This window comes from Eschrichtius robustus, chromosome X (genome assembly GCF_028021215.1).
Source record: "Eschrichtius robustus isolate mEscRob2 chromosome X, mEscRob2.pri, whole genome shotgun sequence".
Lineage (NCBI taxonomy): Eukaryota > Metazoa > Chordata > Mammalia > Artiodactyla > Eschrichtiidae > Eschrichtius > Eschrichtius robustus.
In genome coordinates, this window is record NC_090845.1 from 754,960 (window position 1) to 778,503 (window position 23,544).

The following is a 23,544-nucleotide window of genomic DNA, read 5'->3' on the forward strand; positions in this document are numbered from 1 at the left end:
TGACTGGATGGTGCCAGAGGCTGAACAGTGTTTCTCAGAAAGACACGTCCACGTCCTGACTCCTGGGCTGTGAACGGGACCTTATGTGGAAACAGGGTCTCTGCAGATGTGATGCAGTGAAGGGTCTGAGATGAGGTGGCCTCCTGGAGGAGGGTGGCCCTACATCCAGTGACAGGGTCCTTCTAAGACACAGAAGAGGAGAGACACAGACACAGAGGAGAAGCCCCGTGAAGACAGAGGCAGAGACGGGAGGGATGCGGCCACAAGCCCAGGGACGCCTGGAGCCCCCAGGAGCTGGAAGAGACAGGAAGGACCCTCCCCTGGAGCCTCTGGAGGGAGCGCGGCCCTGGGACACCTTGACCTCAGACGGCTGGTCCCCAGGGTGGGGGAGGATGGATTTTAAGCCCCCAATTTGCGGTCATCCGATACAGCCGCCTCAGGAAGCCCCTCCTGGATGACAGTCCTTCATAAATGCGTTGATTTTGGACCTCTGGCCTCAGAACTGGGAGAATAATTTCCTGTTCTTTGAGGGTCCCTCCCCATCCCGCCATGACGACAGCCCCAGGGAACTGGACAGCTGACTCAGACTCACTGCCACGACCGGCAATCTGAGACCAGAACCCACTCGTCCGTGGGACACGGGACAGGTCAGCTCTGCACCTCTGCCCGTTCCTTCCCATGACATAAGGAGGAGCCCTGCCGCCTCTCGTGCAGGACCTGGTAGGTTAGAAAGCGGCAGATGGAAGGAGAGGGACGCATCACGGCACTCACGTCCACAGCTGGGGGACTGTGCCCGAAGCCACCCAGTGTCCTGTGCTGGCCGCAAGACCACGGTCCCCACAGTCAGTCGTATCTCCAGGACAGACGAGGCCACAACGCCACCAGCCCTGCCTGGTGACAAAGCCCCAACAATGGCCTCACGAGACGCCCTGACATGAGACCTCGACGGGGTGGACACAGGGACACAGGGATGTGGGCACCAGGAGAGGGTCGTGGGGACAGGCGGGGACAGGTGACCCCCGATCTGGGGAACCACGTGCCGGCCACCACGGGCCTGCGCCTGGAGCTATTCCCGAGATCACAGAGGGAGTTGGGAGTTGAGGCCAGGCGTCGAATTTAGGGACGGAGTTGAGAGAGACCCATGTCCGCTCAGGCGTCCGCACGCCGGCGTCCACGGCACCCTCGCGAGGCCAGTCCGAGAGATACAGCAGACGGTGCCCCAGGGAGCTCACGTCCGGGCCCCGTCGCCACAGACAAGACACACGCCCCGAGGATGCATAAATTCGGTTGTGCGTGTGGGTACGTGAAAAATCCGTTACACGAAAACGTGCAGCCTTAAGAAAACTGTTTCTAAAACTAAGAACCCACAGCGCACTTAAATTCTGGCCCACTCTGTGTACTCTGAAAATGTGATTTCTTGTCACGGGAGGTGGGGGGTGATAATTTTCTCTCATCAAAGAAGCATTGACACTGGATTCCCCCCTGCTGCTCCTCAACTGTGAGAGGCCAGAGTGCAACTTCTCAGGCCTTTCTGTGGTGAGAAGGCACGGAAGCTCACAGTCAAACCCAGAAGCCAGAAGTACAACCTCTCAGAGAACCGCGTCTCCGCTCCGCCGTTCCCTCCCCTCAGGACGGCTCCCGGGGGCCCGCCGCCGCCGTCCCACCGCCCCGGCCCCAGTGGCCCCGAGCTGGAATCTGGCCTCAGGACGGTGCCCAGAGCCGCCCACGCAGACAGGGCACCGTCCACTCCGCAGACGGGCCGCTCGAGGCCCCGACACAGAGCAGGAAGCCGCGGGAGGAGGGCGGGAGGGAGGGGAACGCTGCCGAGAGATACAGCATACGGGGACAGTTTGCTCAGCTATGGGAACAGGTGCTGGGGGCTCAGGGCGGCACCCAGACTGGCCCACGCCGGGGCTCATCAGGGGACCTGGCGTGAAATGACGGGTGGGGTGGCCCCGAAACACTTGAGCACAAACGGAGGGGAGGTGGGCGGGGAGAGCGTGGGGATGGACGGATGGACGCAGCCTGTGTGGGGCAGCCGCTACCTCTGCTCAGGACGGGGGCTCCACACCCCCCAGAGAGCGCCTCCACCAACGGCAGGACCTGTGCGTCCCGGTCCCCGCGGGTCCCGTGCTGTCCCATGTCCGCCCCGACCCCCATCCGTCCTGTGCTGTGTCCCGTGTCTGCCCCATTCCCATGTGTCCTGTGTCTGTCCCGGTCCCCACAGGTCCCGTGCCGTGTCCCGTGTCTGCCCCGGTCCCCGTGCGTCCCATGCCGTGTCCCGTGTCCGTCCCGGTCCCCATGTGTCCTGTGGTGTATCCCGTGTCCGCCCCGCTCCCCACAGGTCCCGTGCCGTGTCCCGTGTCCGCCCCGGTCCCCGTGCGTCCCGGGCCGTGTCCCGTGTCCGCCCCGGTCCCCGTGCGTCCCGGGCCGTGTCCCGTGTCCGCCCCGGTCCCCGTGCGTCCCGGGCCGTGTCCCGTGTCCGCCCCGGTCCCCGTGCGTCCCGGGCCGTGTCCCGTGTCCGCCCCGGTCCCCGTGCGTCCCGGGCCGTGTCCCGTGTCCGCCCCGGTCCCCGTGCGTCCCGGGCCGTGTCCCGTGTCCGCCCCGGTCCCCGTGCGTCCCGGGCCGTGTCCCGTGTCCGCCCCGGTCCCCGTGCGTCCCGGGCCGTGTCCCGTGTCCGCCCCGGTCCCCGTGCGTCCCGTGCTGCGTCCCCGTCGCCCGCCGGCCGCGCCCTCACCGTGGTCGCTGTGCCGGGCCAGGTCCTGCGCGTCAATGAGCAGGTCGTGGTCCGTGTCCAGCTCCCAGAACTTGCAGTAGATGACGTAGAAGTGCTCGTAGGAGAAGAACTCGGTCAGCTGGTTGATGTCCGCCTCGTCTTCCAGGAGCGCCACGTTCTGCCAGGACAGACCCAGAAGACCGCTGCCAGGCACCTCCGGCTGCAGCGTGGAGACGGGCCTCCCGCAGGTGGGACCCCCCCCCCCCCGGCCCCGCCCCGCCCAGGAGTCTCACGTCCTGAGGGTGGAGGGTCAGCGCTGGTGGAGAACTGCTTGAGGGCTGGGAGCCCAGCACCCAGGTCGGGGCGCACCGGTCAGGGCCCCGAGACTGCAGCACGGAGCAGCCCAAGCATGTACGCTCTCGTGGCCGGGGGCTCCTGACGCGAGCGGGTCAGCCCCGCCCTTGTCGACACGCACAGGTCCACAGAACCCGGGTGCACCCGCTCCCCAGAGGGCGGGGCCGTGCCTCCGGGATGGACAAGGGGAAAGGAAGGGTACACGACGAATGAAAGAAGAAAAAGGGTGGGCGGGTGGATAAAGGAAAGGAAGGAAAATGAACGGATGATGGACGAGTCGGGGGACGAGGGACGGATGACGGTGGAGGGATGCAAGGTGGGTGGGGTAGTGATGACAGGTGGGCAGATAAATGGGGTGACCGCGGATAAGCTGGGTGCTGGGTGGGTGACCGCGGATAAGCTGGGTGCTGGGTGGAGGGATGGAAGGTGGGTGGGGTAACGACAGGTGGGCACATGAATGGGGTGACCGTGGATAAGCTGGGTGCTGGATGGGTGACTGCGGATAAGCTGGGTGCTAGGTGGAGAGATGGAAGGTGGGTGGGGTAACGATGACAGGTGGGCAGATAAATGGGGTGACCGCGGATAAGCTGGGTGCTGGATGGGTGACCGCGGACAAGCTGGGTGCTGGGTGGAGGGATGGAAGGTGGGTGGGGTAACGACAGGTGGGCAGATGAACGGGGTGACCGCGGATAAGCTGGGTGCTGGGTGGAGGGGTGGAGGGATGGAGAATGGGAGGGTGGAGAGAGGCGGATGGAGAGTGGGTGGGTGGAGGGAGGGGGATGGAGGATGGGAGAGTGGAGGGAGGGGGATGGAGGATGGGAGGGTGGACAGAGGGATGATCTAGGAGTTGGTGTAGCGACGGGTTACTGGTGGGGGGGTGGAGGGATGAACGAGTGCGTGGGTAGATGAAGAAGGGGATGGTGGGTGGGGGATGGAGGCAGGACCAGGTGATAGCGTGCTGGAGGAACGGGTAACGACTGGGTGGATGGACAAGGAGGTGGACGACGGGTGGGTGGGCCGGGTGGGAGAAACAGGTGATGTGTCAGCCGATGGAGGAACGGGTGACAGGCTGGTGGGTGCAGGGAGAGACGACGGGTGGGTGGAGGGGTGTGTGGACCGACGGACGACGTGTATATGGATAAAGAATGGACTGCTGGCGTGTGGGCGGAGAAACGGATGACGCTGGGAAAGGGAGATAGGGAGGCTGGGCGGGGTAATGACGACGGGTGGGCAGACGGGTGGGGTGACCGCTGACAGGTTGGTGGAGGGATGGGGCATCGATGGGGGGCGGGCGGAGGGATGGGTGCATGGGTCGCGGTGGATGCCGGGAGGCTGGATGAGTGGGCGGGGCATGCAGGAGGCCCCGTGTCCCCTCGGCCAGCCGCCACCCACCTGCAGGAACGTGCTCCTCCGGAGCTCCGCGCACGTGATCCTCCCGGACCAGGACCTGTTGACCGTGTAGAAGATCCTCTGTATGACCTGTAGGAGGAGGCCCGTCGGCTGAGCACCGGGACGCGGGGGGCTGGGGGCCCCGCACGTGACTGTGCAGCAACCCCACGTGTGGTCCTGCAGGTACCCGGCCTGGGACCTCGCCTACGAGCTCCTGCCTGGCCTCACCAGGAGCTCCGCACCCTGGGCCGCAGGGCCCCGTGTCGCCAGCAAAGGGCGACCGCCCCGCACGTCATCGGACGGTCGGGGGGAAGCAGTCCTGCCTCCAGGTGCAGGGAGGACACAGGTGGCAGGAGAGGCGGACCCGCTGCCACATGCAGGGGGATGTCCGGGTGAGATGGCCACACCTGAGCTGGGACGGCGTGGGCATGCAGTTCCTGCGTGGCTGGGAGTCTTTCTTACACTGCGGGTGGTTTGAGAAACTGCTCCCAATGCTTCCACGGACGCTCAACTGACCACTGAATGGAAAACGTTAACTTAAGGCCAGAGAGTGACCCCTGCGCCCTGCACAGTGAGGCCCACCTTGGCCACGGGGCTTAGCTCTGCTCCCAGGTGGGGACGCCCCTCGCCTGTCCTGGGGCATCTGCTCACCTGTCCTCATCTGAGACGTCCCCTCGCCTGTCCCTCCCACGGGCTGTCCCCTCACCTGTCCTCCTCCCGGGGCATCCCCTCCCCCGTCCCTGCTGCAGGCCGTCCCCTCCGCCCGGACGTGCCCTGCCTTGTCCTGTCTGCGCACGGAGGCCGGGGCACGGGAACGGAGCTCCTGGCACCCAGCCCCGTTCACACACAGCGCTCCCTGCCGCCGCTGGAATAAGGCACGGCTCCGGGCACCGCTCCTCGGCGACGACCCCTCAGGGCGACGTGGAGCGGTGAGGGGGCGGAGGGAGGCCTGTGGAACCGCGGGCACGCGGGCTTCCACGAGCGACGGCTCCGTGCCACGCAACAAGCGTGCCACGGGGCCGCTGCGCCGCCCACCTCCACCCAGAGCCGGAGGGCCGTCCTCCCCAGGCGACCTCTGACCGGGGCAGGGGCGGGGGCTGGGCTGTGGAGTCCTCGTGTCCCCGGGCCAGGCCGGCACCCCACCCGCCGCGCTCCAACTCGCTGGGCGTGCTGGCGTGGAGCCGAGGAGGCCAGGCCCTCAGGCTGAGGGGCCCAGGCTGCCCAGAGAGGGACGGGCTGGATCTGTGGACGTCCCCTCGCCTGCCCCGACCTGTCCGAGCCCGGGGCACGCGGCCAGGACCACCCAGGCTCTCGCTGAGCGCGCCCAGCTGGGACCCAGGTGGGACACACAGCCCACCCGCGCCCGAGCCCCACACCCGCTTCCTGGTGAGAAAGCGGGGCTGTGAAGGGCCACGGGTGCGGGGGCTGGGTGTCCGTTCCCTCACGGCGGGCCTGGAGCCCGGGCCTCAGGCGCCCACGGAAGCCACAGGGGCAACGGACGTGCTCGTACTCACCGTGGTGATGTAGCGGGAGTGGAACTCCGACGCTTCCTTCAGGAATGCCAAGCCCGGGTGGGTGTTCACCACGTCCTGCACACGGGGGACGGGACACGGCCCTGGGATGTGCCGCCAGGCCCAGGGATAAGCGCGCACGTGTCCACCACCAACACCCAGGTTCACACATCCAGCCACAGAGCCGCTCACGCAGCGTCACCCCAGACACACGGTTACGTGAAATCACATCAAATTAAAGGATCACACAGAATCATCTGGGCCACGAGCTAAGGAAGCACGCCACCTGTCGCGGCCGAAGGTAACAATCTGACACGTATAAATGTATAAAAGACCACCGTGGAACTCCACCCCAGATTCTGAGAAAGAAAATTGGTGATATCCTCACTTAACAAAGCACTGCAGTCCCAGGAGCCCTTTAAGTCGCTTCCATTCAAATGGTTTGGTAACTTCGGTTACTCCGTGTTCACGTGGAACACGCGGGTAACCGGGGACCGCCTTCGAGTCCCCTCTACAGGATGTAACAGAGAGCGCTAAACAAAACCGTGTTTACAGGAACCAGAACAGCATCTGGAAATGAGCGTTCTGCAAACCGCGGGCGGCCTCCCGTGGGCGGCCCGGCGCCCGAAGGTGCGACTCCACGCTCCGCGGGCTCAGGTGTGCAGCTGTCTACACCGTCCTGCCTCTCACGCAGGCCTGGAGGGGCTGCACGGAGCCAGCTTCGGAGGAGCCCGCCCTCCCCCGCCCGCCAGCCCCCGGGGTGTAGACACCGGGGCGCGCCTGCGAGGGAGGAGGGGGCGGGGGCGAGGGCGTGTGCGGCGGGGAGGCGGGGACGCACCTGCAAGAAGGGGATGAAGTCCTCCTGCGCCAGGGAGTTGCCGCCGGGGCTCACGAGCAGGTGGACGAACTTGGCCGCGTCATCGTGACAGCTCTGGAGCACCCTGGGCGACAGAGGGCACCCCAGCTGCACCCCGCGCGCGTCCACAGGCCCCTCCCCAGACTCCGGAGGACGGGCACAGACGGACGGGGCCCCGCAAGGGACACGGCGGCCGTGCCGGGCACCCCCGGACATCCGTTTCCGTCCCTTACTGTCCCGGCCGCAGGAGCACCGGCCAGTAGAGGCAAAGGCACGGCCGGGCCACCACTCCCGCCCAGGCACTCACTTTCTCCACATGGCGACGAACTTGTGCACGGAGACGGAGCCCGTGCGCTCCCCGCCGGCGCCGCAGAAGAGCGGCCCCTTCCAGTAGAGCGGGCAGCCGCAGGCCTGCGGGCGGAGGGGAGGGGAGGGGACACAGGGTTAGCGCTGCCCGAGCCCCCGCAGCGGCCGGGAGCGCACCGCGTGCAGACAGCCCGACTGCGCAGCCCAGCGCCTGCGCCAGCGCCACGGGCCTCCGCGGGGAGGGGCAGCCTCTCTCCCAGCCGTCACTCCGGAGACGCCGACGGCAACGGCGCTCCCGAGCACGCGGCACAGACCGCCTGCCGCAACTGGAGGCGGCACGTCGGCAGCTGTAGGGAGGCGACGAGCACGTGCCCAGCCCTGGACGTGCAGCACCTCCGATGACGCGTCGGGGCGGCGTAAGCGACGGAGGAGGTCAGGGGACACTCGGGGTGCGACAAGGACGAGGCTGTGGCCCGGGCACATCTCAGGGGCCGAGGCGACCGCAGGGCTGGCGGCCACAGCTGTCAACGCAGGTGCTGACCGGGAAACAGGCGGAAAACCCACGCTCTGAGCTTCCCTCCCGAAAACGCAGAAGCAGCAGGGCGGAAACAACAAAGGCTGAGAAAAGAGAAAACGAGAGCAGATATGCAACAGAGAGAGTCAACAAGGCCGAGTCAGCTCTTCGGAAAGCTTTTAAGCAAGCAATTACCACTCAGCAACACTCCTGGAGAAGCAGAAAAAGGAAACGTGCGCTCCCCACGTCAGCGGTCACTGCAGAGCCCGCCAGCGCTGGACAGACAGGCAGCTGACACTCCCAAAAACTGGAGGCCAGGAAACGCGACAACTGCAGGCAAACGGGCGGACCCCTTGACTAACGGACGTGTCGAACCAGAACTGACAACGGACATCCAGACGGTTCTACATTTCAAGAGACCGAACCCGTGGCTTAAAGCCTTCCCACTAAGAAAATCCCGGGCCCTGCTTTAGGGAAGAAATCACGTGGATGGCACCCACACTCTTCCAGAGAATGGAAACAAGGGACGTCTCCCAACTCCTGTTACGAGGCTGCACGTCCTGGACCCTGACACCTGTGAGGGGAGATCAGGCGCCCTCAGCTCCCAGGAACAGAGACGCCAACATCCCACACAAATCCAGGCCGGCAAACCGAATCCAGCAGTAAAAAAAAAAAAAAGTAACAGTGAAACAAACAACAGGCCAGGAAACTTGAGAACAGAAAGGAACACAGCACTGTAATCAGGGGCGTACACAGGAGCCCACGGCTCACGTCTGCACGTGGGGACACGCGCCGGCCGGCTCTGCCCTGAGCTGGAACGGGACAGGCTCCACCAGCAGAGATGGAGGAGGGGACGCTCGGGGCAGAGACAAAGAGGAAACTCTGGTAATTCACAAATACGCGACGGTAGGGAGAATTCCGAAAGGTTTACGAAATACCAGAATTACACTAAGTCCCCTACACACGAACGAGTTCCATGCCGAGAGCACGTTCCGAAGTCCAGTTTGTCCGTAAGTCCAACAAAGTCAGCCTAGGTACCCAACTAACACAATCGACTGCATAGTACTGTACTGTAACAGGTTTCTAATACTTTCCATGCAAATGATACATAAAAAACAAACACAAAAGATGAAGAAAACATTTTTACATTTTCACAGTACCTTGAAAAGTACAGCAGTCCAGTACAACAGCTGGCACACAGGGGCTGGCATCGAGTGAACAGGCAAGAAGAGTTACTGCCTGGAGGAGGGAGAGGAGGTGGGAGATGGTAGAACTGAAGGATCTCCAGCAGTAGGAGACGGAGGGCAAGCTGCAACGTCACTCGTGCCTGACGCTGACGGTAAGCACGTTCGCATCTCTAAAAGTTCGCAACTTGAAGATGTGTACGTAGGGGACTTACTTGTAACAGAAAACCAGCAAAGCTGCGGGGTCCCAGGACAATGTACAGAAATCCATTATATTTCCACACACTGGCGACAAGCAATTAGAAAATAAAAAAATGTAACAGTGCCGTCTATGAAAAGCATAAAAAACATCAACCTACAGGTAAACGTAACTGAAAGTGCAAGATCTCTACAAAGGGAACGAGAAAGCGTGGCTGGGAGAAATCAAAGACACCCCCCCCCCCCCAAATGGAGGGACAGACCATACAGATTCCTGGACTGGACACTTAATGCTGTTGACACATTTTTGACCGGAGACGTTATTACAGCCACAGGCGTTAGTTTCTGCAAAAATCTCCCGGTCAATAATGTGTTAAAATGTCAACTGTTCCCCAGACGACCCACAGATTCAACGCAAAGCCAATGCACACCCAGCAAGGTGTGTATTGCAGAAATCAACCAGCTCATTCAAAGCCCACATGCAAACGCACACGACTGTCAAGCCTTCCGTGCAGTCACAGCACTGAGGCTGTGCATCAGGGCAAAGAGGAAGGGACCAGTTTAGGGACAGACCCCTGAGCTGGTGCCACCCACCAACTCAGCACACAAAGCTGGCGGCAGCTCAGAGGGAACCATCGTCTCTAGTGAGACCCCAGCTGGTCGGCGGGGCAACTCTACAAAACCATGACGGAGGGATCCCAGCCCCAAGCGTGGACGGTGAAACTCCAAACCTTCCAGAAGGAAATGTAGGAGATCGTCCCGATGCTGGAGAAGCAAAGGTTCCCTAAATGTGACTCAAACACCAAAACTCTGAAAGAGAAGGTGGGTGGACTGAACCGCTTCCCCACCAGAACTCCGGGGCAGACGTCGCCGAGGGCATAAAAACAAGCCGCAGACCAGGAAACCGTTCACAGGGCATTATCCTGACAACGGGGTCACACACAGACTTCAAACGAAGGCAAAGGTACAGGAGAAAAGGCCAACGGCCCAAGAGAGCGACAGGCCCTGCCCGGCCCTGCAGGGAGAAGGGTGTGAACACGGCCGGACTCCGGAGCGAGAGGCAGAGGAAAGGCACAAACCGGGTCCCCACAGAAGCCCACACGGGCGACGGCGCTCACAGGACCCGCGTCACGGGCATCGCCCGCGGGTCGGGGAGGTGGCAGCGGAGCTGCCGGCAGATGGTCTGCCAGGACCCGAGCACCGGCCACGCACGCCCACGGCCAGGGGCCGCCCCGGGGGAGACTGCCGGAGTCCGCTCCTGCCCACCACGCCAGGCCCAGAGCGCGCCGGCACCTTATCCTCGGCGCCCCGTGAGGGAGCAGCCCAGCTGCGCGGGAGCCGTGCGTCTGGACGCTCTGTGGCTTCGCGCACACGCTGGGGCGGGGACCACGGGGCGAGGCTCGGGCACAGTGCGGGCTGAAAGGCCTCTGCTCCGCGCAGGTGGGCGCGCGTCCTGGGGCGACGGGCAGCGGAGGCCTCCTGCCAGGGATGCTGGCGCCAGGGCCCCGAGGGGGCTGTGTGAGCCGGGGCACGGGGGGCACTGGCCGCTTCCCGGGGCGGGAGGGCGCAGGCGGCAGGGACCGGGGAGCCAGGGGCCTCGGGCATCCCGCCTGGAGTGCTCGCGCGGGCACGTGACAGCTCGCTGGACGGACTCGGGCGACGGCACCGTCCCGTCCCACGGCCGTGCGTCCGTCCACCGCACGGCAGGAGCTGTGCCCTTGCCCGCGGGGTGACGCCTGCATTCACGTCCCAGAACGAGCGGTGCCTGCACTTCCAAGCCCACCCACCCCACAGGCAGCGGGAGAGTCCATCCTAACGCTTTCGCTTTCACCGTGACCTCCGTCCACTACCTCTCAGGACTGTCTGCAAAACATTCTAAGGGAACAGGAAACACCAACTCTGAAATCCAGAGGTACGAAGAAACGCGTTTAAAAATATGGTAAAACGCCACCCTGAAGGGAAGAACACACGACATGGTAAGGTTTTACAGGTCTGTAACTTTCATCTAGGGTACGTGACGGGAGACCCGGGCACACGCCGAGGCCCGCGTCACCCCGTCAGGAGCAGCCCTGCGGTGACCCCGATCCCCTCCCTCACGCCCCTTACGGCACCCCCCACCCGAGGCCCGCGCACACACAGAGCTCCCCGTCCGTCCACACAGCCTGTCCCGAACACGGCAGCATCTGGCTGGGGCCTGGGGTCTGGCTCGGCTCCCGTGGCACAGGGCATCTGACATCCACCCGAGCAGGACTCTGCGCGTGGACCATCAGCAGGTGCACGCTGGCCTTTGCCCGGCTCCCCCCACGGGGCTCCTGACCACGTGGGGTCCCCTAAGGGAGGGATTCCCAGAGCATCTGCGCTCCCACCACGAACCAGTGCCAGGAGCGGCTTCTGTGCTGACATTTGGCCTCTGCCCCCGGCCCCGGACACGGAGCCCCGAAGTCCCTTGGAATCTCCTGGGGGGACGGGAGCCTGTTTCGTCGTGGATGGGGCTGTCCTTAACGAGCCCACGCCACGGTCACCGAGCTGGAACTTTCAGCGCCCCGGCATTCTCTGCAGAGGGCGAGGGCAGAGGTGGAGGGAAACCTTGATCATGCCCATGGGACGAAGCCTCTGAAACAGCCCCTGAAGGAGCGGGTTCAGGGGCCTTCCAAGCTAGGGAACAAATCCGCCGTGCCAGGACGGAGATGCACCGCAACTCCACGGGGACAGACTGCTGCACTGGGGAGCCCCCGACGCCGCACCCTGATGCCTCTTCTCCAGGCTGCTCACCGGTACCCCTCAGCATACCCTTCATAAGGAACCCTTTATAACGAACTGGTGTTTCCCTGAGTCCTGTGGGCTGCCGAGCAAACTGCGGAACTGCGGAATAGACGTGATCGTCTACTAGAAACCCCTAAGGAACCTGAAAAAGTGATCTGATGGGCATGTGTCGTCCAAGGCCAACACACAAAAACCGACAGCAGGGGGGTCATGAGGGGGGTCGTGGGAAGCCCCGGAATCCAGAGCCGGTCAGACGGACACACAGGTGACAGCCTGGGACTCGGGCCTGGCGTGTGAAATGAGGGCGGCCCTGTGGGCTCAGCACCCCACGTGCTAGCTCCAGGCAGCAGGGCTCAGAACGGGAAGAACTGCAGGACGCCCAGATCAAAGCCCACACGTGTGCCGACAGGGGCCCCCGCCCCCCGCGCAGGGAAGGGAAGCAGAGACTGCCCTTTTCACGGACCAGCCGTTTGCCCCTTTCTGTGTTCAGAGGAGCGGGTCCACTGACCTCGGGCACGCAGGCTCCCGAGAAGCACGTCTCCGGCAAGAACAAGGGCCGTGTGGCGATGACGAGAGAGAAGAAGGGGTGTGAGGACGGAGCTGATCTGGGGACAGGAGGTCCTCACACGACACAGCCGCCCACAGAGGCACAAAGGCCGCGGCCCCTGGCCCGCAGCTCCCCGAGGAAAGCCCGCAGTCATTCACCGTCGGGAGCCGCACCCTCTCCCGCAACTGACGGAACAGGCAGAAGCTGCCGAAACGCCGGGACCCGGACAACGCTCGGAACCCAGGGAGCAAACCGACACTCAGGGCTGGACGACCTTCACGTGCGCGTTTACCAAGACGACCACCCTCAGCCCAGAAAACAAGTCTCAGTACATCTGGAAGCACTGAGACCAGACAGAGCACCCCTGCCCAGGACAGAACTAAACTGGAAATCAGTAACCAGAACATGTCTAAACAAGCTGCAGGAGTTGAAAATCAAAACAACGAAATTCTAAATAACGCATCAGCCAAAGGAGAAGTTTACAAGACAAACACAAATGTAGTTTGCACTGAATGAGAAGGGAAAAAAACACACACACAAAAAACCCCAAAAACCAACACATCAACAACGTTTGGGATGCCGGTCAAGCAGCGCTCGGAAGGAAGTTCACAGCGTTAAGTGCTTCCGTGAGCAAAGCAGAAAGGCTGAGTGGACGGAGCTGCCTCGTTAAGAAACTGCAAGGAGAACAGTTAGCCCTAATGTGAGCAGCAGAGAGGAAACAATAAAGACGGGAAATCAACGCGATAGGAAATCACTACAAAAAAGTTAGCAAAACTAAAAGCTAGTTCTCAGAAAAGATCAGGAAAATAAAAAACTTCTGGCCAAACCAACTGAGGATAAGGACAGAAGACACAAATGCCAACATCAGAAGTGGCAGAGGGACGTCAGTCAGTACAGACCCTAAACGTGTGGAATCTTATCAACAACGTGTGTCAATAAATTCACCAAGTCACAGGAGCTGGGCACACACTTGAAAGACGGGAACTACCCCATCAAACTCAATGTCCACAACCTTCCCAGGGAGACAATGTCCAACCCCAAATGCTTCGCTGTGAATTCTGCCAAACGTTTATCGTAAAACACCATCCCAGTTCTAAACACGCGGCTCAATGACCCAACCAATTCTGTGAGGCCAGGCCACCCTGCTGCGGAGCCAGAGAACTCACTGGACAACGCGTCTCCAGATGGGCGTCCTTCCGGAGCCTGGATTTCAACCCTAACAAGACACAAGCAATCAGAACCCAAAAGCACGTAAGGAGGAAGAGACAGGATTTATGATGAAGTGGGATTCATCCAAAGACGCAAGACGGCTTGAGGGAAGAAGAAAAGCCACAGGAGCACTCAATACATGCAGAAAAGCAAATTTCAACACGCGTTCAAGATTTTACACAGTAAAAGGGCTCTCAGCAAACTAGGTTCCTCAACCTGATAAAGGACACCGGAGCACCTGCAGCTCCCACGCTGCGTCTGCGGGGAGTGACGCGCCCCAAGGCTGGGGGGGCGAGGGCTATGGTGCTCCCACACCCCGAGTCAACGTCCTCACGGAGGCCCAGCCAGCACAGCGAACAGGGCAGGAAAGAGGATACAAGACACGCAGATTACAGAGCAAACGGGGACACTCTCTTCATGTGCAGAGGGCGTGATCGTCTACTGGAAACTCCTAAGGAACCCGAAAAAGTGATCTTATGTGTCGTCCAAAGCCAACACGCAAAAACCAACAGCAGTTCTGTGCAGTTCAAGGAACAGCCATGAACTGAAGCAACATAACGCTACTGACAGTATCGTCACAGATATGAAACACTGGGGTCATGCCCAAGTATTCTTACGTTTGAGGAAAGACCAACATGACAAAACGGTACTGAGAAAAATTAATGATGACTTAGAGTCTGAGAAATGCCGGGGTCATAACCCGGCAGACTCGATGTTGGAAAGGCGTGGACTGTCCCCAAATTCACCTACACATTCCAACGATCACAACCCGAATCCCAGCAGGCTCCTTTTGCAGGCGTGGGGACGGTGATTCTGCAGTTCACGTGCGAATGCAGAGACACCAGAGCAGTCGCAGCACTTGAGAATCAGAGAGAAGCAGGAAAATCAGCACTGCCGGACGTGAACACAGCAGTGAAGCTACAGCAGCGGGGCCAGCGCTGTCCTGCTGTGACAGACGGCCCGTCACCGACACCCAAGAGCGTCCAGAGACAGACTCACGTACGGCAATTCCCGTCGGAAGAAGGTGCCAAGGCAAGTCAGCGGGCGGACGGGGTGCCCAGCGAGCGGGTCTGGGGCCACTGGACACCGTGTGCAGAGACGCACCTTCCCTCCTACCCCACATGCGCCAACACCCAACTCAGAGTGGGGCACAGACCTGAAGGGAAGAGTTACCCGAATCGGCCTTTAGAAGAAAACACAAGAGAAAAATCCTACTGGCCTTGGATTTGCCAACACTTCCCATCAAGGATACAAATGCATAAACCAAGTAGGGAAAAAATCTGAAAACTGGACACAATCAAAATGAAAAACGTTTGCAATTCCAAAGACTGTTACGAGAGCAGAAAGACAAGCGAACATTGGGAGAAAACGTCTGCTACACAGTACCTCTGACAAAGGACTTGTACCTAGACTGTATGCAAAGCACATATAACTCAACAGTAAGAAAACACCAGATTTTTAAACGGGCAAATGATCTATCTGAACAGGCATGTCATGAAAGGAGACATACAATGATAAATGGGCACATTTAAAAGATGCTCACTCAGTACTGATAGTCATTGGAAATGTGCAAATTAAAACAAGCTATCTCCATATACCCAGTAGGATAGAGCTATGGTCTGAATGTTCGTGTCCCCACCCCACCCCGCAAAGGTCTTATGTTGAAACTTAATCCCCGAGGTGATGGTGTTAGGAGGTGGAGCCTTTGGGAGGTGATGAGGTCATGAACGGGATTAGTGTCCTTCTAAAAGGGACTCCAGAGAGCTCCCTCACCCCTTCTTCCGCGTGAGGGCACAGCAAGAAACTTCTGTGCCCCAGAGGACAGCCCTCACCAGAACCAGCCCTGCTGACACCCTGATCTCGGACGTCCAGCCTCCAGAACTATGAGAGGTAAACTTCTGTTTTATAAGCCACCCAGTCTGCAGGATTGGTGCATCAGCCTGAAGCAAGACAAACGGCTACAATTAAAGAGAGAGAAAAGCAAGCGTGCTGAGGATGTGGAGCGACGGGAACCACACATGCTGGTGGGGATGCAAGATGGCGCAGCTGCCGTGGAAATCAGCGGGGTGGTCCCTCAGTACGTCAAACACAGAATCACCGTATGACCCAGCAATTCCACTCCTAAGTATGTGTACACACACCCACACCACCACCCACCCCGCCCCAGCCAAAAGAACTGAAAACGGGGCCTCACACAAACACTCGTACTCAAGTGTTCACAGGAGCACTGCTCACGACAGCCAAAAGGTGGAAACCACCCAAACGCCCATCTATGGATGACTGAATAAGCAGAATGGGGTCCAAGCACCTAATGGAACACGACCCAGCCATAGAAAGGAGTGAAGCTCTGACACAGGCTACCACGTGCATGGACCCTGAGGACATGATGCCAAGTAAAGGAAAGAAGTCAGACACAGGACAATTAGTCCTGGTTCCATTCACATGAAACATTTAGAGCAGGCAAATCCACAGAGACAAGAAGCAGATGAGCGGTGTCAGGGGCTGGGGGAGGGGAAGTGCAGCGACTGCCAAGGGGCCCAGAGCTTCTTTTGGGGTTAGGAGAATGTTCCGGAACTAGACAGTGGTTAGGGTCGTGCAACACTGTGTGTGTAGTAAGGCCTCTAAATTTTAGATTTTAGAATGGCTAACGTGCTGATAGATTTTTATGTGAATTTTACCACAATTAAAAAAATAAGTACCTACTGGGTGATTCTATTTGCATGAAGTTCTAGGAAACTCTAACTGATCCACAGTGACAGAAAGTAGACCAGTGGGGGCCTGGGGCTGGGCCAGGATGGACTGGAAAGGAGCCAAGTTTGGGGGGATGCTGGAAACGCTTCTCATCTCGACTGCATAGTCTCACGGGGATTCACACACATCAAAGCTCACCAAATGGTACACCGTAAACATCTACTGTTTACCTCACATCAGTTATACCTCAAGAGAGCTGCCAAAAAAAGAAAAAGATGTTGATGAGAAACAAACACATAACCAGGGACTGAACATAACCATTAGGGAAATGAGACACGAAGCCACGGTAAGTGACCTCTGCAGGGGCACCAACTCGGCTAAAGTTAAAAAGCGTCAACACCAAGTGCTGACAGCTTACAGAGCAACTGGCGTCTCACACACCGCTGGCTGGACACACATAACGGACAGCCACACTGGAAGACGGTTTCGCAGTTTCTTATAAAATTAAACATAGAGTCACCAGATGACCAAACAATTCAACTCTGCAGCATTTCTCACCTCAGAGAACTTGCAAAGGTGTTGCACAAATCCTGTGTACAGACGTACACCACAGCTTTATTCACGAGACAAAACTGGGAACAACCTTTCTTTCATCCACCAGTAAACAGATACACCAAGGGACGTGCGTGCACAGAATGCTACTTAGCAGTAAATGCTAAGGACGAACATTGACAATTAGGCTGGGTGAAAGAGGCCAGAAAAACCCAAGACACCACATGATCCCATTCATGTGAAATTCTAGAAAAGGCAAAACAACAGCACCATAGGGCCAGGGAGTGAGGGTGAGGTAGGCCGGGACCTGGGACCCTTTGCTGCAGGGCTTGCACATGGACAAACGTCTCCTCCAGCAACAGATACAAAGAAACTATAAGGGACTAAAAATAACTGCACACACGTGCAGCTGGGGCAAATTATGAACAAGACACAAAGAAGTCAGAACCTAACTGTCACTTCTGCGGTGCCAGGAGCAAAAGCAGGGTCCTGCACCCATGATCCCTGTACACAGCACCACCAAGGGGGTGGGCAGATGCCCAAGCCACTCCCTCTGGCCCAACCCACTGATCAAGGAGTCCAAGGGACGTTCCTGGGGGATTAGTGTTCCCTACCTTGCCGGTGATGTGGATCCAAAGGGGTGAACATTTATCAAATTCTGTCAAACTGTATACTTAGAACTGGGGAGTCTTACTCTGTGTCAATTTTATCTCAATAAAGCTGACTGAAAAATAATTAATTGTTCAATTCAAGAAGCTGGAAAAAAGTGACAATAGAAAAAATGTAAGAAAGTAACAAAAATGGAAGCAGAGGTTCATGAAGGAGATGAACAAAAAATTAAAGTACTCAATGAAGCTGACAGATTCTTATCTGAAAAAATATAAGTTAACCTCTAGCATGACTAGTCAAAAGGAGAGATAAATAACCCTATGAAGACAAAGGGTCAAATGTGCAGATTTGAGTCCTTGGATTGAAAGAATCGATACTGCCAAAATGAATATACTACCCAAGGCAATCTACAGATTCAGTGCAAACCCTATCAATTTACCAATGGCATTTTTCATAGAACTAGAAGAAAAAAATTTTTAATTTATATGGACACACAAAGACCCCCAAATAACCAAAGCAATCTTGAGAAAGAAAAACAGAACTGGAGGAATCGGGCTCCCTGGCTTTGGACTACACTACAAAGCTACAGTAATCCAAACAGTATGGTCCTGGCATAAAAACAGACACACGATTCAATGGAACAGGATAGAAAGCCCAGAGCTAAACCCATGCACCTATGGTCAATTAATCTACGACAAAGGAGGCAAGAATATACAATGGAGAAAAGACAGTCTCTTCAATAAGTGGTGCTGGGAAAGTTGGACAGCTACATGTAAAAGAAAGAAATTAGAACACTGTGTAATACCATACACAAAAAAAACCTCAAAATGGATTAAAGACCTAAATGTAAGGTCTTTACACCGGGCGGGACGTGGAGGGGAAGGAGGAGGGAAGGAAATGTGGAGGTGGGATGGGACCAGCACCCTCGGGGCGGTGAGGGGAGGGGTTCCTACAGCGGAGGAGGGTCAGCGGGGACGGGGAGAGGCGATCAGGGGATCAGAGGGGAACGTGGCCAGCGTCTCCCCCGACCACTCGGGCCCTGGCGAGCCTGCTGGGGTCCTGGGCCTCACCCTCAGCCCTCCAGGGCCCCTCCCTCTGTGCTAGGCCTAGGCCCCACCCCTCAGGCCTCTTCCAGCCCCCTTTTTTCTTCTTCTTTGCTGTTGTGGTTCTGTTTTGCCTTGTTGTTGTTGTTTTATTTTTAATTTTACAATATTTTTATTTTTCTAATTTTATTTTTGTTTTTATTCTTTGTTATTGCCCTGATTTGCTTTTTTTTTTTTTTTTTTTTTTGCTGTGCCGTGTGGCTTGTGGGATCTCGATTCCGAGGCTGGGGGTCGGGCCTCAGCTCCTGTGGTAGGAGGAGCACCAAGTCCAAACCTCTGGACTAACAGAGAACCTCAGGCCCCAGGGAATATTAGGCAGTGTGAGGTCTCCCGGATGTCCTCATCTTCCACCAAGACCCGGCTCTACACAACTGCCTGGAAACTGCAGTACTAGATGCCTGAGGCCAAACAACCAGCAAGAAACAGGAACACAGCCCCACCCATCAAAAAAATGAGATGACAAAAAAAATATGTTACAGATGAGAGAGCAAGATAAAAACCTACAAGACCAAATAAATGAAGAGGAAATAGACAACTTGGCTGAAAAAGAATTTAGAGAAATGACAGTAATGATGACCCAAAATCTTGGAAACAGAATGGAGGCACGGATTGCAAAAATACAAGAAGTGTTTAACAAGGACCTAGAAGAACTAAAGAACAAACAGAGATGAACAACACAATAACGGAAATGAAAAATACACCAGAAGGAATCCACAGCAGAATAACTGAAGCAGAAGAACAAATAAGTGAGCTGGAGGATAGAATGAATGGTGGAAACAACTGCCGAGGAACAGCATTAAAGGGAAAAAAATGAAAAGAGATGAGGACAGTCTCAGAGACCTCTGGGACAGCATTACACACACCAATGTACAAATTATAGGGGTCCCAGAAGAAGAAGAGGAAGAGGAAGGGTCTGAGAAAATATGTGAAGAGATTACAATTTAAAACTTCCCTCACATGAGAAAGGAAATAGCCACCCAAGCCCAGGAAGTGCACAGAGTCCCATACAAGGTAAACCCAACAAGAAACACACCGAGACCCTTATTAATCAAACTAATAAAAATTAAATTCAAACAAAAAATATTAAAAGCAACAACAGAAAAGCAACAGATAACATACAAGGGAATCCCCATAAGGTTATCAGCTGATTTTTCAGCACAAACTCTGCAGGTCAGAAAGGAGTGGCAGGATATATTTAAAACGATGAAAGGGAAAAAGCTACAACTAAGATTACCCAGCAAGGATCTCATTCAGATTCGACAGAGAAATCAAAAGTTTTACAAACAAGCAAAAGCAAAGAGAATTCAGCACCACCAAACCAGCTTTACAGCAAATGCTAAAGGAAATTCTCTAGCAGGGAAACACAAGAGAAGAAAAAGACCCACAAAAACAAACCCAAAACAACTGAGAAAATGGTAATAGGAACATACATATCAATAATCATCTTGAATGCAAACGGATTAAATGCTCCAACCAAAAGACACAGACTGGCTGAATGGATACAAAAACAACACCTGTATATATGCTGTCTACAGGAGACTCACTTCAGACCTAGGGCTACATACAGACTGGAAGTGAGGGTGAGGGGTGGATGGAAAAAAATATTCCATGCAAATGGAAATCAAAAGAAAGCTGGAGGAGCCATACTCACATCAGGTAAAATAGACTTTAAAATAAAGACTATTATAAGAGGTAAGGAAGGACACTACATAATGATCAAGGGATCAATCCAAGAAGATATAACAATTATAAATATATATGCACCCAACATAGAAGCACCTCAATACATAAGACAAATTGCTAAGAGGCATAAAAGCGGAAATTGACAGTAACACAATAATAGTGGGGGACTTTAACACCCCACTTATACCAATGGACAGATCATCCAGACAGAAAATAAACAGGAAAACACAAGCTTTAAATGACACAGTAGACCAGACAGATTTAATTGGTATTTATAGGACATTCCACCCGAAAGCGGCAGAACACACGTTCTTCTCAAGTGCACACGGAACATTCTCCAGGATAGATCACATCTTGGGTCACAAATCAAGTGTTGGAAAATTTAAGAAAATTGAAAATCGTGGCAAGCATCTTTTCCGACCACAACGCTGTGAGATTAGAAATCAATTACAGGGAAAAAACTGTAAAAAAATACAAGCACATGGAGGCTAAACAATATGCTACCAAATAACCAAGAGATCACTGAGGAAATTTAAAAAATACATAGAAACAAATGACAATGAAAACACAGCAACCCAAAACCTATGGGATGCAGCAAAAGCAGTTCAAAGAGGGAAGTTTACAGCAATTCAATCACACCTCAGGAAACAAGAAAAATCTCACATAAACAATCTAACCTTACACCTAGCAACTAGAGAAACGAGAACAAAAGAAAACTAAAGTTAGCAGAAGGAAAGAAATCATAAATATCAGAGCAGAAATGAAGAAAACAAAAAGGAAGAAAACAATGGCAAAGATCAATAAAACTAAAAGTTGGTTCCTTGAGAAGATAAACAAAATTGACAAACCTTTAGCCAGACTCATCAAGAAAAAAGGAGAGAGGATTCAAATCAATAAAATTAGAAATGCAAAAGGAGAAACGACAGCTGATGCCACAGAAATACAAAGGACCATAAAAGACTACTACAAGCAACTCTATGCCAATAAAATGCACAACCTGGAAGAAATGAACAAATTCTTGGAAAGGTACAACTTTCCACAACTGAACCAGGAAGAATTAGAAAATATAAACAGACGAATCACAAGCAATGAAATTGAAACTGTAATTAAAAATCTTCCAGCAAATAAGAGTCCAGGACCAGAGAGCGCTTAACAGGCAAATTCTATCAAACATTTAGAGAAGATCTAACACCTATCCTTCTCAAACTCTTCCAAAAAAACTGCAGAGGGAGGAACACTCCCAAACTCGTTCTACAAGGCCAAAAGCAGACAAGGATATCACAAAAGAACAAAATTACAGGGCTTCCCTGATGGCGCAGTGGTTAAGAATCTGCCTGCCAATGCAAGGGACAAAGGTTCGAGCCCTGGCCCAGGAAGATCCCACATGCCGTGGAGCAACTAAGCCCGTGCGCCACCACTACTGAGCCTGCACTCAAAAGCCCGCAAGCCACAACTACTGAGACCATGTGCCACAACTACTGAAGCCTGCATGCCTAGAGCCCATGCTCCACAACAAGAGAAGCCACAACAATGAGAAGCCCGCTCACCGCAACTAGAGAAAGCCCGCGCGCAGCAACGAAGACCCAACACAGCCAAAAACAAAAACAAACAAATTAATTAATTAATTTAAAAAAAAGAAAAAGAAAATTACAGACCAATGTCACTGATGAACATAGATGCAAAAATCCTCAACAGAATTCTAGCAAACAGGATCCAACAAAACACTAAAAGGATCATACATCATGATCAAGTGGGATTTATCCCAGGGATGAAAGGATTCTTCAATATACACAAATCAATCAATCTGATACGACATATTAACAAATTGAAGAATAAAAACCATATGATCATCTCAACAGATGCAGAAAAAGCTTTCGACAAAACTCAACACCCACTTATGATAAAAACTCTCCAAAAAGTGGGCATAGAGGGAAACTACCTCAGCATAATAAAGGCCATATAATGACAAACCCACAGCAAACATCATTCTCAATGGTGAAAAACTGAAAGTATTTCCTCTAAGATCAGGAATGAGACAAGGATGTCCACTCTCGCCACTATTATTCAACATAGTTTTGGAAGTCCTAGCCACGGCAATCAGAGGAGAAAAAGAAATAAAAGGAATACAAATTGGAAAAGAGGAAGTAAAACTATCACTGTTTGCAGGTGACATGATACTATACATAGAAAATCCTAAAGATGCCACCAGAAAATTACTAGAGCTAATCAATGAATTCGGTAAAGTTGCAGGATACAAAATTAAAGCACAGAAATCACTTGCATTCATATACACTCATAATGAAAGATCAGAAAGAGAAATTAAGGACCCGATCCCATTTACCATTGCAACAAAAAGAATAAAATACCTAGGAATAAAGCCGCCTAAGGAGGCAAAAGACCTGTACTCAGAAAACTATAAAACACTGATGAAAGAAATCAAAGATGATACAAACAGACGGAGAGATATTCCATATTCTTCGATTGGAAGAATCAATATTGTGAAAATGACTATACTACCCAAAGCAATCTACAGATCCAATGCAATCTCTATCAAATTACCAATGGCATTTTTCACAGAACTAGAACAAAAAATTAAGGGGCATCAACAGAAAATCTACAAACAATAAATGTGGGAGAGGGTGTGGAGACAAGGGAACCCTCTTGCACTGTTGGTGGGAATGTAAATTGATACAGCCACTATGGAGAATAGTATGGACATTCATTAAAAAACTAAAAACAGAACTACCATATCACCCAGCAATCCCACTACTGGGCATATACCCTGAGAAAACCATAATTCAAAAAGACACATGTACCCCAACGTTCACTGCAGCACTATTTACAGCCAAGACTTGGGAACAACCTAAATGTCCGTCAACAGATGAATGGATAAAGAAGATGTGGTACATATATACAACAAAACATTACTCAGCCATAAAAAGAAATGAAACTGGGTCATTTGTGGAGATGTGGATGGACCTAGAGCCTGTCATACAGAATGAAGTCAGTCAGAAAGGGAAAAACGAATATCGTATATTAACGTATGTAGGTGGAATCTAGGAAAGTGGTATGGATGAACCTCTTTGCAAGGCAGGAATAGAAAGACAGACGTAGGGAACGGACTTCCCAAACCTAAAGAAGGAAACAGATACCCAGATACAGGAAGCACAGAGGGTCGCAAACAAGAAGAACCCAAATAGATTTACACCAGGACACGCTATAACAAAAATCACAAAGGTTAAAGAGAGGATTCTAAAGGCAGCAAGAGGAAAACAAAGAGTTAATTACAAGGGAACCCCTATAAGGCTATCAGCTGATTTCTCTACAGAAATGCTGCAGGCCAGAAGGGAGTAGCAAAA

The 23,544-nt window shown here is 54.5% G+C and overlaps 1 protein-coding gene across 1 annotated transcript in view; it reads right to left on the reverse strand.

Annotated features, from left to right (window-relative positions):
- PPP2R3B (protein phosphatase 2 regulatory subunit B''beta) overlaps positions 1 to 23,544 on the reverse strand; it is a 64,147-nt gene that overhangs the window by 7,519 nt on the left and 33,084 nt on the right. The window contains exons 3-7 of the mRNA XM_068533722.1: positions 7,134 to 7,237; positions 6,809 to 6,911; positions 5,974 to 6,048; positions 4,463 to 4,549; positions 2,738 to 2,894 (exon numbers count right to left, since the gene is read on the reverse strand). Coding sequence (XP_068389823.1) covers positions 2,738 to 2,894; positions 4,463 to 4,549; positions 5,974 to 6,048; positions 6,809 to 6,911; positions 7,134 to 7,237 — 526 coding nt within the window. The remainder of the gene's footprint in view (positions 1 to 2,737; positions 2,895 to 4,462; positions 4,550 to 5,973; positions 6,049 to 6,808; positions 6,912 to 7,133; positions 7,238 to 23,544) is intronic.